The following is an 18,683-nucleotide window of genomic DNA, read 5'->3' as shown; positions in this document are numbered from 1 at the left end:
TTTGTGGAAAGAGAGCAAAAACCCACAGACCATCCCAGTCTTGTAGCTGGACTGCCCCGGGCTTCTTCGCCGAGGGGCCGAGTCCCTGGGCTTAGGCCTTCTTTGTCCCTATTGTAAAAGGGTGCTAAGGCCATCCAGGTCCCTCCTTTGGACCATTGTCTTGAAAGCGGGAGCGAAGGAAAGAGAGAGAGCAGGTGTTCCCGTCTGCCCCTTTTAAATGCCCATGCTGAACTCGGTTGAAGTTTCCTGTTGCTTTTCAAAATAAAGTTTTCTAATTGACCGATTTATCAGTAGGCAAAACTCATTTTGGACACGCAAGAAAATGAATCTCTGGCATAACATAGGCACCCGCATTTTAGCAAAATGGGAAAGGTCTTGTGACTGAATTGTGGTTTTTCGTCAAGGTTCTTCCCTGTTTTAGCGAAGTTTGTGGTTGGAAACCGCTAGGGGAAAATGTATTTGCAAAAGGGTAGTACCCTACCATGCTAGTCTCAGCGTTAGCGTTAGGTGTGAACTTTTCAGCCACTGTCCCCAAATTTCCGTATAAAGTCTAACGGGCGGTGTTGCTCTTGCCGTGCCTTCTTCTTGTGGGCAGAGGGAGGTCAAATTAGCACAATAGCGTCCCACGCATCCCTAATATGATTAGAGAGGCAGGTGTGCGCTTTCCAGCCACTCCCCTCAAATTTTTGTACAAAGTCTAACAGGCAGTGCCGGAGGCCTGCACTCATGTTGTGCTTCTTGTCGGCAGAAGCAGGTCATCTTTGCGCGCTAACATCAGCGTTAGCATCCGTCGCGGCCCTAATGTCATGACAGAGGCAGGTGTGCGCTTTCCAGCCACTCCCCTCAAATTTTTGTACAAACGGGCGGTGCCGGAGGCCTGCACTCATGTTGTGCTTCTTTTTGTTGGCAGCAGCAGGTCATCTTTGCGCGCTAGCATCAGCGTTAGCATCCCCTGTGGCCCTAATGTCATACAGAGGCAGGTGTGCGTTCTCCAGCCACTTGCCCCGATATGGCGCCCTCTAAGGGCGAAATTAAGTACCAGATCCTGACAGTTGAGTCCCTATTTTAATCAAATTCCATTTTTTTGGGTCACCTTGTACAAAAAGGCTCCATTCATTGTCCATTTTTAAGTCCAACGGGCGGTGCCGAAGGCCTGCGCTCGGGTCTCTTGGGCAGCAGCAGGTCGACTTAGCGCGCTAGCGTCGGCGTTGGCGTCCCACGCGTCCCTAATGTGATTAGAGGGGCAGGTGGGCCCAGGACGGCTCTCCCGTCCCCGTTACTTATCCGATTGAGCCAATTGGCTCGTATATCATCTATTGTTCCCGGGGGAGGGCGGCCGGGGGGGGCGCCGCATCGTCCGGCAATTCAACAAATTGAATTTATAGCTACGATGAAGTCGGGCTCGCCGTTAATGGCCTGTGTTTTTTTTTGTTTTGGAAAATGCGCGCTTATCGATTTGTCGGGCTTGCTTTCGGCAAGTGGGGGGGGGGGTACTGGGGGCCATGATGGAAGTGTGAGTAATGCGGCCGATCTATTCGCAACCTTTCAAAAAACTCTTCAACGACGGCGATGTTTACAACAATAGGGCGACGCCCCCGAGCGCACCTCGGACCGGTGGTCCCCGACTCGACCGAGTCGAGGGCTGCCGGAGCTAGGGTCTGGCTGAGGTTGGGTCCGATTGGCTTTTTCCATTAAAATCCACAATATAAAGTCATCAAATAAAATGAAAATCAAGAAATAATAAACGAATCCATCATTTGCATGGCTGAACATACATCAAAGGGACAGTGTGTATGACTCGACCACTAGCTGTCACTTTGTTGTGCCGTGCAACTGAAAACGAGCGCTAAAAATACAAACTACAGGAACTTCGTGTGACCCATCCTCAACATTTTTCTTTTTTGCGCAGCCTTTTGCAAAAAAAAGGAAATAAAAGATCAAAACACCGAAACAAATCTTTTCAAGTCAAAGCATCTTTTATCTGCTGTTCTCCAATTTTTCGATTTCCATCATTTTGCTCATTTCATGAAAGATTCCAAGATAATAAGTGATCTAGCATCTACCAGAGAATACATTCATACATCTCCCTGATTTATTTCTTAGAAAAATAAGTATCTCGAGATACATCGATTTGAACTATACTGCCGATTTTGACTTTCTGCAATGTACGCTTCAGTCGATCAAACTCGGGGCCCGTGGGCCGGATGTGGCCCGCCACATCATTTTGCTGAGAGGAGCACGAGAGAAAATTTGAGCTGACCGCGTGAAACAATGACTTGCCGTTTTAAATATGTTCACTGGATGTCGCCATTATTGCCTTCTCCATACATTTTCAGCATATTAGCCATTGAGAGTATTTATTATAATAACAATAATTCTTATTTGTGCTCATGGTGACAACTGACTCTTTTGCAGTGTGTTGGCAATCATACAAAGTATCTTCGAACCTCTGCATCAAAGCTCCCACTTGTCTGCCCTAACTATGAATCGTGCAGCCCATTCCATTTTTTGTCTCCTTATGAAAAGTGATCTCGATGTGATCGTATCTCCATTTATTTAGTTTTGGTTTAGTTTTCGCCATCATCACCAACATATTTATTATTTTTTTGTTTATAAATGTAAATCCAGATTGTGATTTGCATAATATGATGGTGACAGCAATATAATAACAATGACAATGTTCAACAATAACAATAGTCATATAGTCGATAATGATGATGATTAGAATAATAATAATAATAAGAAGAAGAAGAAGAAGAATCCTATGTATTTTTATTATTATTAACAGGCTAAATTATTAAATGGAGCTATCTATTGGCTGTATAAGGCTTTTGCTTACTTACATTATTGGATAACAATAATATAAACAACAATAATAGTGACATAACAGTTATAATAATAATCATTATCATCATACTTCATAATTCAAGTGTTGTTGTTTTCTGTGTTTTTTTTTACAAATATAAAGTTAATAAACACTACAGGAGATCATTGGTAGTGAAGGAAAAAAATATTGAGGAGAAAAACCTTTAATAATGCTTTTATAATCAAATCTTCCATCTCTTCATTCTAATCAAATTGTGAGCCTCCGAAAAGACCCCCAGCCCTCCAGCGAAGGCACACTTTTTTTTGCAATGAATTCATGAGTCTGGCCCACGTTTTTTTCCAACCATGTGCCCCAAAATATGATCCCCTTTGGACGTTAGTCCAAACCAGGGGTCTGGAACCTTCAGCTCGAGAGCTTAAATATGGCTCTTTCCACGAGAACGTACTGCTCGGAGATAAAACTTTCCTCACGCGAGTTTCACCCGAGTTGTTCCGATTGCGATTGGCACTGATCGGAGTAAGACACGGGCAAAGCCAAAGCTCATTGGGAAATCTTATGGTTAGGGTCCAGTAGAGGGCGCAGTTCTGACTCCAGTCAAGGTGTCACCGCAACAGACCCCATTTGACTGTACATCGCTGAAGAATCCTTTAGTACGGGGGTCGGCAAACTTTTTCAGCCATAAAAAACAAAATATTTACATTTGTCTTTCCGAGACAAAAGCAATTTCTACAGCCCATTTTACTTCACTGTGTGATCAATTTTTTCCCAATTTTCTGAATAATTATTCATTAGGCTGTTTCTCATATCCACTTCAAATTTGTCTCCTTCCTGCTGGTACTTAAGAGTGTCGAGGGGCGGCAGTAGCTCAGGAGGTAGAGCGATCGTTTTAGGATTAAGGGATCCCAGTTCGAATCCCGGCTTGTCCGTGTTACATGTCGAAGTGTCCTTGGGTAAGACATTGAACCCCCAATTACCCCCAATAAGCAGGTTAGCGCCTTACATGGCAGCACAGATCACGGCCGCTATTGGGAAATGTGAAGCACAATGTAAAGCGCTTTGGGAAGTCATTGACTTGAAAAGCGCTATAGAAATGCAGCTCATTTCATTTTATTTCATTTCATTTCATTTCGAGTCTCATTTTTGTCCGATGTGATGGTTTCAAAACAAGGTGCGAGCAAAGTACTCTTGTAAAAATGTCACAAAATACTGCAAAGGAGGATACCAAACATTTACCTTTAGTGCAGATGGTGCTGGGGAAACGAGAAAGACTGTGTATAGCTCAGCCTAATCCTACTGCTCATCCAATCCAATTACTCTAAGTGCTTTGCTAGGGCTCCTGGGTAAAACCCTTGGTTTGGGATAAAGTTTGTTCTATGGATTTTCATCATAATGTGTCTCATCGATGAACGTCAATTGTTTAAGGAGCTTCAATTTAAAGGATGACCTAGCGATTTACATCCACAACAGGGTCTGTTGGTGTATCACCTGTATTGTAGAGTGTAGTTCAAATTGTGTCCTATATACACTGGACCGAGCCGTCCAAGCATCAATATTGTTTCGGTTTTGCAAGCGCGATTTGGCATGAAGAAATACGTAACGACTTTTTTTTTTATCTCTAAGGCCACATGTACTCAAGAGCCATATGTTCTTGCTTTTTAAAGAAGTTCATTTAATACATTTACTGTCAAGACACTTTATCATGAAAACCCACAAACTAAACTGTAAACCTCCCAATACACCGGCCAAATACACATTTGATTGGGTGAGCAGTAGGGGTGGGCGGATCTCTGCACACACAGCACACTTTCATCTCCCTCCCACGCGCCCACTGCGCTGAAGGGAAATTTTTGTTTGCAGTTTCCAATGACATTTTTACAAAAGAACTTTGCTCGCACCTTGTTCTGAAACCAATTTTGATGATGAAAACGAAGGTGAAAATGAGCCTCAATGATCTTAAGTAACTGCAGGAGGCCATATGGCAACGTAACGGTTACCACCCCCCAAACAACTTGGATTTTCTTCTTCTAAAGACCACTTTTATGTTTTCAGTGGTTCCTGCTGGACCTGCCCAGTTTGTCATCAAACGAGCCCTCTGGCCTTCAAGTCACAAACCCTGCAAAACGTCTGAATCTCAATTTGCTTCTGATTCATTGGACTAGAATTTTCATATTCAGGTAAGTGAAAACCTAGAAATATTTTTTGTTATTATTACAATGTCTGCAGAATATACATACTGTAAATTCTGGACTATAAGCCGTTACTTTTCCCCCAAACGTTCAACCCTGCGGCTTATTCAGTGGCCAATTTATGTAATTTTTCTAACGGCCGGCAGCGGCGCTCGAGTACAAAAGGTAAGATTTAGACCGGTGGAATATATGCGCCGAGGAAGACTGCAACTTCTTAGCTTGTGCACAAATCAAATTAACGTAGAAATATCCTCATCATGCAAATTGCAAAAAGAAAAGCACATGACGCAGCTTTCAAGCTAAACGCAATCGAGCAGTCCGATAAAGAAGGAAACAGAGCTACTGCACGTAAATTTTACTTTGCAAGCGTGTTGCTAGCGTGTTTTTGAATAAGGGAGCGTGGGACGACGTCTATACGACATAGTCTCTTTCCCCTACTGGGGAAGACGACTTTGATGACGTCAGTTATAAGGAGGGAGATTGGGATGGCTTACCGAGACTACTACAAGTACGTTATGTTTCTTTACCAGCTGTTTATTGTGTTGCGAGCATGTTGCTAGTTGCGTTTTGCTACCCTTCACAGGCACGGATTGGGATGAAAGTCATAATATTATTATTAAAGCTTTGAAAACTCTCTCGGTGTACCGTCTTTCTTTGTAAATATGTGTAACCATGTATAATATGTATTTGCAACTGTATATTTTTGTCATGTATTTATTTTAGAGACTTATTCTGATATGTTTTCCACAGGGGAATCAAAAAGAAGGGGCGAAAACAACGGGGGCTGACGGGAAGTGGAGTAAAGGTGAGACGTGTTTGTGGATGCAGAGGACAATAGTGGATATATATTTTTCCCACCCTTACCTTTGGAAATATATTTTTTTTTTCCTTGGATTATTTTCAACGGACTCTGCAGGTCTGCATCAAACCTTAAGTACCGGTATCATTTTCCATTCATTTTGCCGGCTGTGATTTTTGGACTGTGTACTTTATATTCAGTTACAATCGCGGGACACAAAGCCGGGTCGGGGTTAATTTTGTGATCGTGTTACATGTTTTAATGTGGGCACATGCGGCTTATATACAGGTGCGGCTTGTGTAAGTACAAAAGCGGTTTTCCTCTTAAAATGTGGTGGGTGCGGCTTATAATCAGGTGCGCTCTATAGTCCGGAATTTACGGTATTTAGTTTCCATGAAATACAATTATCGAATGTTATTTTTCACGTCAATGTTGCCGTACGGCATCTTTAGTTTTTTGGTTTGTAACAACAACAGCAATCCCAAGCGTGGCAACTAAGTCATGATCAAACATGTCCAAAACTTGAATACAGGTTACATTTTGCCGAGTTTCCGGCAATGCAAAAAAAAAAATTCACTTTTGAATGAATTGACTCATGTATTATTGCAAAGGTTGTACGGCCTACAAACGTTATTTGTTTCAACAACAATTCTTTCACAAGATTTCCATTTCTTTTTTTTCCTGATATATTTTGTAGCATAATACTAACATTTTGGGGGGCTTATGTGCACAATACACAATACAGTTGTGTATTGTGCACAATACACAACTGTATTTAATCACATTTTTTAGAGGAAGTACAATGTTGGCAACAAGATTGACTTGGTATCATTGGAAATGATTTGAATGCAACACAAACTTTTTCCGTGTTTTTTTTCTACTTTTTTAAAAATTCCTTAAAAAAAATCTCATTGTGTTTATTTTTTCCAAGCTGTTACTTTTTATTTTTGTTCTCTATTTCCTTTTTTCTTTCTTTTCTTTTTTTCTGTTTTTTTTCTGAATTTTTCCTTCTTTTTTTCCTCTTCCTTTTGTTTCTTTTTTTTCTCAGCTTTTCACTACTTTTTCATTTTGGTATTTTTTTCTTTTTTGTTCTATTTCCCTCCCCCTGCCTTCAAGTCATTTTGTGCATAATTTTACATCATATTTGGTCATATAGGGATGAAAGGATCAAAAACAACCCGAAAGAGCTGTTTAGGACCTGAGCTGAGCCGAAGAAGCCGGTTCTTGAAAAACTCTACTAACTTTACTCAACTTCGTTCTACTTGACATTGACTTCATTTAGAACACAGCATCAGGGGAAGCCGTGTATTTTGACCTTCATGCACTGTAACTTTGACTTAATTAACTTCTTAATTAGCAATTTTAAGCCCTGATTTTTGTGAGCTGGCTCGATTTTCTTGTGCGCTGAGAATGTGCGGGCAGTGCGTAATTGCGCACACACGCAGCTTAGAGGGAACATTGCTCTCCACTCCTTTCTATCACCAACAAGAGCTCCAGCTTCCATTATATTTCGACTTATTTCCTGCAGTGCATTCATAACAACATCCATCCCTTCCACTTGGTCTCCTTCCATTGACTTCTGCTCTGTAGATCCTCTTCAACATTGGCTCCTCATCCATCCTCTCCATGTGTCCAAACCAACCCAGTACTCGGTTCCACGACGACTCCAGTTCCGTCTCTCACAATTTCATTTCTCAATCTATCCGATCTTGTCACTCCTAACATACTCCTCAAACACTTCATCTCCAAAACATTCAACTTCCTTCTTAAATCTGCGTTCAGGCTCCAAGTCTCTGCACCGTACAACACAGTTGGCACCATCACACTCTCCTAGAGTCCCCTCTTAACATCCATACTTATACTCTTGATTAAAGTGGTGAATTTGTTGATATGGCTTTTTTATCATTTCATAGATTTGATCAAATCATCTCATGTCACACAGTGAAATGACATGTGCTAAAAAATTAATTCTGTCTTCATAGCAGATTTTGGAGGTTTTGTTGAATATTGTCTTCAACTATATGTCTTTCTTGAAAAAAAAATCATAATATTTTGCTTTATGGCTTTTGGGTCAAAAAGGTTCTTCTCTAAACTGTATTTGGATGTCCTCAAACGGAGAAGAAATCCAAGATCTCGTGAAAGCGCTCCGGGAGGAAAAGCGTCTACTCACATCTCGGTGACGTTCTCGCTCTCTTGCGGCGCCAAGGCCGGGACGCCGGCGATGCCGTCGGGTTCCAGGCACTGCAGCATGGCGAAGGAGCAGCGGCAGGCCGACGGGCAACCCTCCAGGCTGGGCGCCGGTGCCAGGCTCAAGAGCAACGGCAGCGCCAGCGCCGCCTCGGCCGGGAACATCCTCAAAGTGGAACGTCGGCCGGCCCGGGTCCCGGCTGGAATGAGAGGACGAGGCGAGGCGCGGCGGAGACGGGCCCCCCGGGGACGCGCCGGGGGTGGTGCCGGGCTGCTGCCCTTTTCTGACTCCCTCTCTTTCCATCTGGAAAAGAGGGAGGGGCTCTACAAAGTCACGGGGGTTGATGATGAGGAGATCTTATCGCTGCAACTTTCTAGGATCGGACACAGTTGCTGCCGGCAGGTGCAAATCTCCACCCCAAAGCACCGACATTTCCATCCATCCATCCATTATCTCCACCGCTTATCCTCAGTAGGGTCGCAGGGGTGCTGGAGCCCATCCCAGCTATCTCCAGGCAGTGGGCAGGGGACACCCTCCACTGGCTGCTAGCCAGTCGCAGGGCACTCATTCACTCACTCATTCCCACCTAGGGACTATTTGGACCGGTCAATCCACCTAACATGTTTTTGGAATGTGGGAGGAAACCGGAGTGCCCGGAGGAAACCCGGGCAAGCACGGGGAGAACATGCAAACTCCACACAGGAGGTTTGATCTCATGACCTCAGAACTCTACTGCAGCCAATTAACCTGACATGCATGTTTTTGGAATGTGGGAGGAAACCGGAGCGCCCGGAGAAAAACCCATGCAAGCACTGGGAGAACATGCAAACTCCACACAGGAGGTGCGAACTCATGACCTCAGAACTGTGCCGGACACGCGCTAACCACTGCGCAACTGTGCTGCCCCACCAACATTTCCAGCGGCAAAAACTGTTCTGCCAATGAAGTTCAAGGAAGTTCAACAACCATGCTGGAGAACGTGTGGAGAGGTACATGTTGACCACATGCATTTATTGTGACTTTGTCAAAGATTACAAGATGACTGGGACAAATCTGTCAGGACCAGAACAGAAACAGGACCCAATTGCGTTACGTTTCTCACAAGTTTTATTGAAGGAAAGGAAGGGCTGCACCTACGATCCAGTGTTCGCTGGACGCAAGTCACTCTCTTACTCAGATTTTGATCCAAACACGGAGGATCCACTTCCGGAGATGGCGGTGTCAGGGACGGAAAAAACAGGTCGGTAACCGGGACTGGGAGAGCAAGGCGTGGTCGGGGTCGGAAAGGTGTCGTAAGCCAGGACGGGACAACAGACGTAGTCAGGAGCAAAAACGGGTCGTAGCCAGGGACAGACGGGAGCAAAAACGAGACAGGTGGGAGTCAAGGTCGAAAAAGAATTGCCTAGTAGTCACTGAGGTTTGTAGACGGACTGACAACAGGAGACAGACAGGACTGGGTTCAAGTAGTGACAGGGAGCCAATCAGAACCCGCGGGCACAGGTGAGTCACATCAGCAATCATGACAAAAGCATGGTTTGTTTGGAAGAAAATTGTGGAATACGGGCTACCCCAAGATATCAAGGTGTTCTATTTTTTTTTAATCCAACAGAAGAAATATTACATAAAAAAGAGCTGGTCAAAAATTCTTGGAACAGCTAGCAAAAAAGGTCAAGATTATGATGTGAACAAGACTTGAGGCAAGTTAGTAAGGCTGGCTTTCACTATGGGGTGGAGTCTTTGCGTATTTCTCACTTTGCACACGATACGAAAGAAAATGGAGGACAAAACAAGTCCGACCTAGCTTTGACTTGTAAGGTTGGGCTTGAACATCAGCCCGTGTTTTTTATCTTTCAAGAAATAAGAACCAGGAGACTGAATTTGACGGATATCGGTATCAGGGTTTTTGTTTTTCGTTCGACGAAACCATTATTAAGTAACATGCACCTGAGACTCTCTCTTCGTCCTCCTCCCCTCCCCTCCCCCCCTGATACTCACTCCTTCTGATTGGATAAGCGACCGGGGGCTAAGCCACGGAAGCAGGAGAAAGCGGCATCTCGGCGAAGTGGTCCCGACATGCCTGCGTCCGTGGTAGAAAAGGGGGTTTGGGATTAAGAAATAGTTTAAAAAGTGTAATGAACTTGTTTTAGGCAAGCAGGTTCAGGTAACTCATAAATGAGCTCTTATCATAACATTGATTCATCACTCAAGCGTATGTGTTTGTGATTAAGAGAGAGAGCATAAATAGCGCACTAAAGTAGAAGTGATTAGCTGTTACCATAACAATTGTTTCAATAGTTTGTCAGTCTCGCTCTAAAACAAGAATGCCCACACTTGTCATGTTGAAATTCTGTTGAATTTGTTGTTTTATGTTCATTTACGTCTTTTGTTTACCTGTGATCGAGGAACTTACCTGTCAGTTATTTAGAATTTTGTATTTGACGTTTTTTTTTGCAAGTTAGTGCAAGACAAGTGTCACGGTTACCCATGGTGCCCAATTGGCCCCGCCGGTTTGGCGCCAGCTGCGGCCCGTTGACTGATTGGCTTCCTTCCTATTCGAGCTCAGTGCTTTCACTCACCCTTTGTCAGTCTGTCAACGAACCTCTGCACCTGCAAGACGTGTGTTTTGACTCTGTCCAGTATCCTTTTTGTGTATTCTGTCAGATATCGATCCCGTCTATCTCGTGCTGATTGATATCGGACTCCGGTCTTCAGTGTCTGTTATCGATGCCGTCTGTCTCATCCAGTCCGATATCTTGCGGCAGTCTCCAGTTTCTGGTATCGTTCCTATCTATCTCGTCCTGCTTGATATCAGACTCCAGTGTCCAGTGTCTGGTATCGATCCCGTCTGTCTCATCCTGTCCGATACCTTGCGCCAGTTTCCAGTTTGTGGTATCGATCCCGTCTGTCTCGTCCTGTCTGATACCTTGCTACAATCTCCGGTATCTGGTATCGATCCCGCCTGTCTCATCCTGTCCGATATCTTGCGGCAGTCTCCATTTTCTGGTATCGATCCCGTCTGTCTCGTCCTGTCTGATATCTGAACCCAGTCTCCTGTATCTGGTATCAATCCTTTCCCTCCGGTATCTGCTTGTGTATCTGCTATCAATCCTGTCTGTCCCGTCCTGTCCGGTATCGACCCCGTCCGTCCGGTATCTGCTCGTGTATCTGGTATCGATCTGGTCGGCCTCTGGCTTCCTGTTTTTCCACGCCGGACTTCTGTCTTACTTCTGCCGAATCACTGGCATTTGTCTCAACGCGCACGACTGCCCCGTTCCCGTAAAACAAAGCTTGTGTGAAAAACGTTACGCATCTGGGTCCTCCTCCTGTCGTGGTTCTGACAAACAAGTGTATGTTTTTTGAATTTTGGTGTTTCATTTTTCCTCCCTTAAGAGTTTTATTTCTTTTTTTCATAACTTTGTCTCCTTTTTATCACTTGATTGCCTTTTCTTGATTTTTTTTTTTTAAGAATGTTATGAATTTAAAATATGTTAACGATGAGTCAGTTATCTAGCATTTGACCTTTTTTGCAAGTCAGTGCAAAAAAATGGACTCTTTTCCCCCCAAATATCCTTTTGGTGCATCCTTATATCAGTTTTGCAAAAAAGTGAGCCTCGCGGCACTTGTGCCTCACCCCGACGACCGCCCCCCCCCCTCGGACTCATCGGCGGGGTCGCCCCGTGCCCACCGCAATCACCACTTAAAAGGCCTTTTTTGCCCCGTCATCAAAACGAGCCGCTGCCTTTTAATGAGACTTCCTTTTCTTTTTCTTTGCGCTCAGCAAAATTTTGCAAGACAAACCGCTTTTCTTTTCTCGGGCAGAAGTTCCAAAGTCCGGCCCCGGGGCTATTTGAGGCCCCTGATAAAAACATTGACAGATATGTGGCCATTTCACCAGAGGACGGCAGTAGCCCTTTGGCCACTTTGCCCTCGGCTATTAAGAATTGACGCCCACCCCGTTTCCGACACGGCAACGCTAGATAAAAAAGGAAAGTTGACTGTGAGGGTCGCCGCTTTCAGGCTAAGTGGAAATTTTTTTTTACCAAAATCCGAAAAAACAATGGCCGATTTGACAAAATACAATACGAAGGCGTACAAACACAAAACAGGCCGACTACGAAAGGCTGACTGTCACGGACCAGGAACGGAGACGAGACCCGATTGCAGTCGTTTTACACGGCTTTATTTAGAAGGAGGAAAGGGCTTGAACCCACGATCCGGTGATCGCCGGTCACGGGTAGCAGATCGCTGGGAACGCGAAAGTGGCACTTCCGCGTCAAGCGAGGGCAATGCCGAGAGCGAGGAAAAAACAAGTCGACGGCCGGGACAAAGGAGCAAAAACGTAAACGGGTTCAGAAAAAGGTCGGCGACGGAAATCAGACGGAGAACAGGGCAGGAGAGAGTCAGGAGTCAAAAGAGCTGTCTTTGCGTGTCGCTAAGGTTCACAGACGATCCGAAAATGATGAAAGGAAGGTGGGGGTTTAAAAAGAGGTCAACAGCCAATCGGCGTCCGCGGCTGTTGGCGCCAACGGAGCAGACTCGGGTGCCCCGCATCAGTAATCATGACACTGACTGGAAAGGACCGCCGTGAAAAGGTGAAGCAACCGGAAGCTGTTTCAACGGCACAGCGGCGCTTTTTCACGATACCCCGTGCGTCCGATGAGGATGCGATAAAGGCGAGCTACGAGGTCTGATCGCCAAGTACTACGAAGCCGAATAGTCGGCCCCCACGCCAAATCTGGACCGCTTTCTCAAAAGTTTGGACACCCCTGGCTTGGACTGTTACAAGGAAAATATCATCTTAAATTTGAGTTGCAACATATCCTGCGTCTTCTTGCTTTCATGTTTTTATTTCGATCTAATTGATGTAGTGTGGTCACGGCGCCCTCGTTTTCGTTTTTTTCATGTTTTGCTCAGTTTATGCTAGCTGGTGTCCCAGCATATCCTATGTTGTCTTTGTTGTTTTGTTCAGGAAGAGTGAGTTTGTCTTGAAACATATCACCCGTTTTCCTTGCATGTTTTGTTCATTTTTACCTTGTTGTTTTTTTCATCTTTCCACCACTGAGTTGCTTCTGTTGTTATTCAATCCACATGCAAGTATTTAGGTTGTGTCTTCTTACTTTCATGTTTTGTTCACTAAGACACAGTTGGTGTTTTCGTCTTCTTGTCACTACAGCGCTTTTGCTGTTTTGTGCTCGTGTGGGAATGCTTCTTATGTCGCCTCCTGTTTTAGAGCTACTTGGTGTCACAACATATCCTGTATTGTCTTCCTTTCAGGTTTTGTTACTCTTTGGTGTTTCAATTAATTCTTTCCATTGTGCTCGTGTTGTTGTTTTGTCCTTTTGTGGGTATGTGTCATGTTTTGTTTAGTTATATCAATTTTGTGTTGAAACTTATTCAGTGTCTTCTTACTTTCATGTTTTGTTTTGAGTATTTTGTTCATTTACATCCAGTTGGTCTTTTATCACCTCATCACCATGACGCTCTCGTTGTTGTTTTGTCCTCCTGTAGAAATATTTCTTGTGTCCCCTTTTCATGTTTTGTTCAGCTACTTTGTGTTGATACATAACCGATGTCTTCTTACTTTCATGTTTTGTTTTGAGTATTTTGTTCATTTCCATCCAATTGGTCTTTTATCACCTCATCACCATGACACTCTCGTTGTTGTTTTGTCCCCCTTTGGGAATTTTTCTTGTGTCCCCTTTTCATGTTTTGTTCAGCTACTTTGTGTTGATACATAACCGATGTCTTCTTACTTTCATGTTTTGTTTTGAGTATTTTGTTCATTTCCATCCAATTGGTCTTTTATCACCTCATCACCATGACGCTCTCGTTGTTGTTTTGTCCTCCTGTAGGAATATTTCTTGTGTCCCCTTTTCATGTTTTGTTCAGCTACTTTGTGTTGATACATAACCTATGTCTCCTTACTTTCGCGGTTTGCTTATTTATATCTAGTCGGACCGTTCACAGTCCCGTCCCCATGGCGCTCTCGTGGTTATTCAATCCATATTTGAGTATTCATTCTTGCCGGCTTTTCTTTCTCGTCATCGTTTGGAGCTAGCGAAACTTTTTTGTGGCTTTGATGACTTTGATGACCGAAGACAGCGCCGAACCTCATGGCCTTTTTCAGTCAAGCGTCTTTTTGGGTACCGCATCCACCGCGTCGGTTTCCTGCCTTGGCTTTCTTTTTCGGCGGCGACAACCAGAGATGGATGTTAAAGTCAAGTGTGGTCATTAACCCCGCACCCCTACCGCCCCTTGCCGCCCCCGAGCGCCATCAATCACCCTAATGCACAAAAACGCTAATGCGGTTAAATACGGCCGGAAAAAATCAGCCGGCTTTTATCTGTCGATCTGCTTCCACTGTCGGGTCGCGAGGAAGACTTTTGATTGGCTGATACCGGACAACAACTTAGAATTAGAATTGTCTTTCTCGTCGTCGATATCAACGTCGTCAAACGTTTGTATGCGACCGGATGAGACGTGGCACTCATGGGTAATAATTGTTACAACATAGCGCTTAGAAAAAAACCGAGTTATCATAATAGTCATGCAATGAAGATTAGTTTTAATAAATATATATAAAACTCATTTTATTTGGTTACAATTGACTTTTGTTGTGAACAAAATACTTGAAGTACAGTCAGCTATGTCTACTTGACCAGTTGTCTCAGGTTGTCAGGGTTGATTCCTTAAAGTGAATTGATATTGTTTACTGCTGATTATTTGATGATATGATTTATTTTGTTGCATTCCAAGTGTTGGATATACGTGTTGCTGGTGAAGTGCAATCGATAGGACAAGGACTCGTTACTTTTACTAGCGAGTCATTTCGTTTCAAACTCAGTTCATTTTTAGAAGAAGTTGGGAGTATCTATAACTGATGACTTTTGAAAAAGGACTTGATCAGATGTCCCGGGTTCCATTTGTTTTCCTCATAACTCGTGCGCAAGCGCTTGAATTTCCTCAAAGGGTTCGAACGGGTCCTTGAAATCCTTGCCTTCTTAGGTTGTGTTTTCAAGGTCAGGAAAATGCTTGAATCTTGGCTGAAATGCTTGAAATTGTTGCCATTGTCATGTTTCTTGGCAGTCTGACCCTATTCACCAGGCAATACTCGAAAAAAGAAAACATTTTAAAAAGTGTGTGAAAATGACGCTGACAGGCCTGCTTTAAGTCATCATAGAATACAATAGAATAGAAAATACCTTTATTGTCATTGTTACAAAATGGGTTAACATAGTGTGACAAGGAAATTGGGCATGACACTCCAGTTTCACACATTCACAGTGAGGTAAAAGCCGAGAAGATAAAGGAACAGCGAAGATAAGGTTATAAAACAAGGAGGATAAGGCTATAGTTATAATTTACATGATATTTACTCGAGAAATGTCGGCCTGTAGAATGTTACATACAGTTGGTATGGTAAGGGTTGTGCAATTTTGCATTTGGTGCAAAAGTCATCATAGTGCAGAAAAAAAAATGGTCAACATTGTGCAAGGTGAGCAGTAATCATGGCGTTGTTATGTGGAGCATCATCACCCTCCTACTGGTCTTACCCAAGAGGACAGCTCTATTTAGAATACAATCAGTTTTGACACCCAAACGGCTCCTTGGAATTTTTTTTTAATTATATATTATTAATAATACTAAAACATGCACCAATAATTAGTAATTTCATGTTTTGCAGGGGATCCCTGAAAAAACACCTCAAATATGAATTAATATATTCACAGATCTACAAAAAAAATCCTTTGTAAAATACAAAACAATTCGAGCTTTTGATAGACTGAACAGATTCATAGTCGAACCACAAAAATCCAAAACAACAAAACCCAAATTAAAACATATGAACTCTTTAGTGCTATGAATAAATGAAAATGCAAAAATGAACTCTTTACAATTCGATATGAACCAATTGAGAGACAAATCCTCTGAAAAACATGCAAAAAATATAAATGTGTCAGGACCAGAACAGAGACAGGACCCACTTGCGTACGTTTCTCTTCCTTTTATTGGGAAGAGGGGAAAGTATTGCGTACAAGATCTGTAGATCGCTGGCCGCGGGGAGCAGGTTGCTCAGACGCGGAAGTGGTATTTCCGTGGCGAGCGATGACGGTGTCGGGAAAAAACAGGTCAGTAGCCGTAACAGGAGAGCAAAAATCGTGGTCGAGGTCAGAAAATAGGTCGAAGCTGGGAAACAGACGGGAATCAGAACAGAAACGAGTCATGGTCGAAAAGGCTTGCCTAGCAGGAGCTGAAGTTTGCAGACGGACTGACAACGGGTGACAGGGAGACTGGGGTATGAAAAGTGACAGGTAGTTTCTTTCAGTACTCTACTTTTTTCTTGTCTTCCGTATTGAACTCAACGAAAAGATCATAGCTCATAAGTAGGAAGAGTTAGAAATAGCAAAATGTATGTGCTAGCAGCAGGGTTGGCTAGGGTTACTTGAACTGGATTACTTTCAATGACCTTTGGATTAGTCCAATACCAAATATGCTCATAAAAGACAAAAGAAACTAAATAGGAATAAAATGATGACTCACAACACGTGGTAAGCTTTCTCTCCTGGCTTTGATCTCTGGCAAAACCAGGGTTGGGTAGGGTTACTTTTACTGGATTACTTTCATTGACTTTTGGATGAATCCCATATCAAATATGCTAATAAAAGACAAAAGAAACTAAATATAAATAAAACGATGACTCACAACACGTGGTAAGCTTTCTCTCCTGGCTTTGATCTCTTTGATCTGTGACAGAAACAAAATTAAAATCAATCCAAACAGCTTGCCGACATCATTTTTGCCGTTCCGTGTATTCCGTTACTCCCCAAGCCTGCACAAAATGGAGTCATTTTATTCCTATTTAGTTTACTTTTATTCGCATATTTGCTATTGGAGTCATCCAAAAGTAATCCAGTTCAAGTAACCCTACCCAACCCTGGCTAGCAGCCAGATAGCAATTTTATAGAAGTCGTCAAAGTCAATAACAAAAAAAACACTTGTTCGATGGGTGCTGAAAAAGGTAGTGAAAAGAATGAAAAAATGGTTCTTGAAAGTGCTTGAAAAGTGCTTGAATTTGGCCATGAAATAGGCGTACGAAGCCCGGAGTCACGGAAAGCCGCAAAATCGTGGATTTGTTTTCCCATTTTTCCTGCAACATGTGGGCCAGGCGTCTTATCAGATGGAGCGGAGGACAACCAGGGCTTGCAACTGGAGATCGGCGTATCGCCGCATCTCTTGTCCGCCTCTTCGCCACCGATAGACACTAGAACCCCCCCCCACCAACACCACCACCGCCCCACCCTGATTGAGTGTCCGCCTCTGATTCTTCATGGATTTCTTCTAACGTAGGGTTGGCCTTTCAATTAGCTACGGTTACTTCTTACATCGTTTCAAAGGGATTTCGTTTCTCTCTCGGATTACTGACATCCAAAATCAGCCGTCCTCAAAAAGGATGCTGAACCCTGAGCTCGATCGAGAAATGGGATTTGAGATCAAAGCATGACGAAGAAATAAGACTTGACTTAAGACCTAGACAAAAATTGGGACATGACTTAAAAACGAGTCATTAAAAGAGACTTAAAAGCTAGACAAAGAATTGGGACTTGACTTAAGAACGAGACAAATACATGAAACTGGACAAAATAGCTAGACCAAATTATAGGAGTTGACCTTAAAGCTGGCCAATCAAATATGACTCGACTTAAATTGTTAGACAAAGGAAGGGCTAGACAAAGAATTGGGACTTGACTTGAAAGAGAGACAAATACATGAGACTGGACAAAAAAGCTAGACCAAGTTATAGGACTTGACTTGAAAGCTGTGACTTGACTTAAATGGCTAGACAAAGAAACAAGACTTGACTTAAGACCTAGACAAAAATTGGGACATGACTTAAAAACTAGTCATTAAAAGAGACTTAAAAGCTAGACAAAGAATTGGGACTTGACTTAAGAACGAGACAAATACATGAAACTGGACAAAATAGCTCGACCAAGTTATAGGACTTCACTTGAAAGCTGGTCAATCAAATATGACTTGACTTAAAGGGTTGGACAAAAATTGGGACGTGTCTTGAAAATTAGACAAGGAAATAGGACTTGACAAAAGAGCTAGACAAACAAATAGGACTTGACTTAAAAGTTAGTCATTAAAAGGGACTTAAAAGCTAGACAAAGAATTGGGACTTGACTTGAAAGAGAGACAAATACATGAGACTGGACAAAAAAGCTAGACCAAGTTATAGGACTTGACTTGAAAGCTGTGACTTTACTTAAATGGCTAGACAAAGAAACAAGACTTGACTTAAGAGCTAGACAAAAATTGGGACATAACTTAAAAACTAGACAAGGAAATACGACTTGACAAAAGAGCTAGAAAACTAAATAGGACTTGACTTAAAAGCTAGACAAAGAATTGGGACTTGACTTAAGAACGAGACAAATACATGAGACTGGACAAAAAAGCTAGACCAAGTTATAGGACTTGACTTGAAAGCCGTGACTTGACTTAAATGGCTAGACAAAGAAACAAGACTTGACTTAAGAGCTAGACAAAAATTGGGACATAACTTAAAAACTAGACAAGGAAATACGACAAAAGAGCTAGAAAACTAAATAGGACTTGACTTAAAAGCTAGACAAAGAATTGGGACTTGACTTAAGAACGAGACAAATACATGAGACT

At 42.9% G+C, this 18,683-nt stretch overlaps 1 protein-coding gene across 1 annotated transcript in view; it reads right to left on the bottom strand.

Moving 5' to 3' along the window:
• The window catches only part of ntrk1 (neurotrophic tyrosine kinase, receptor, type 1), a 51,034-nt gene extending 40,959 nt beyond the window's left edge, over window positions 1-10,075 (bottom strand). Inside the window, exons 1-2 of the mRNA XM_088327732.1 lie at window positions 9,996-10,075; window positions 7,983-8,303 (exon numbers count right to left, since the gene is read on the bottom strand). Coding sequence (XP_088183858.1) covers window positions 7,983-8,303; window positions 9,996-10,075 — 401 coding nt within the window. The remainder of the gene's footprint in view (window positions 1-7,982; window positions 8,304-9,995) is intronic.
• Between the last annotated feature and the right edge of the window lie 8,608 nt (window positions 10,076-18,683).

This window comes from Urocampus carinirostris, chromosome 2 (genome assembly GCF_059441175.1).
Source record: "Urocampus carinirostris isolate Australia breed hairy pipefish chromosome 2, RoL_Ucar_1.0, whole genome shotgun sequence".
Lineage (NCBI taxonomy): Eukaryota > Metazoa > Chordata > Actinopteri > Syngnathiformes > Syngnathidae > Urocampus > Urocampus carinirostris.
The sequence above is the reverse complement of the archived record's forward strand: the minus strand, read 5'-3'. Positions and strand labels throughout refer to the sequence as shown.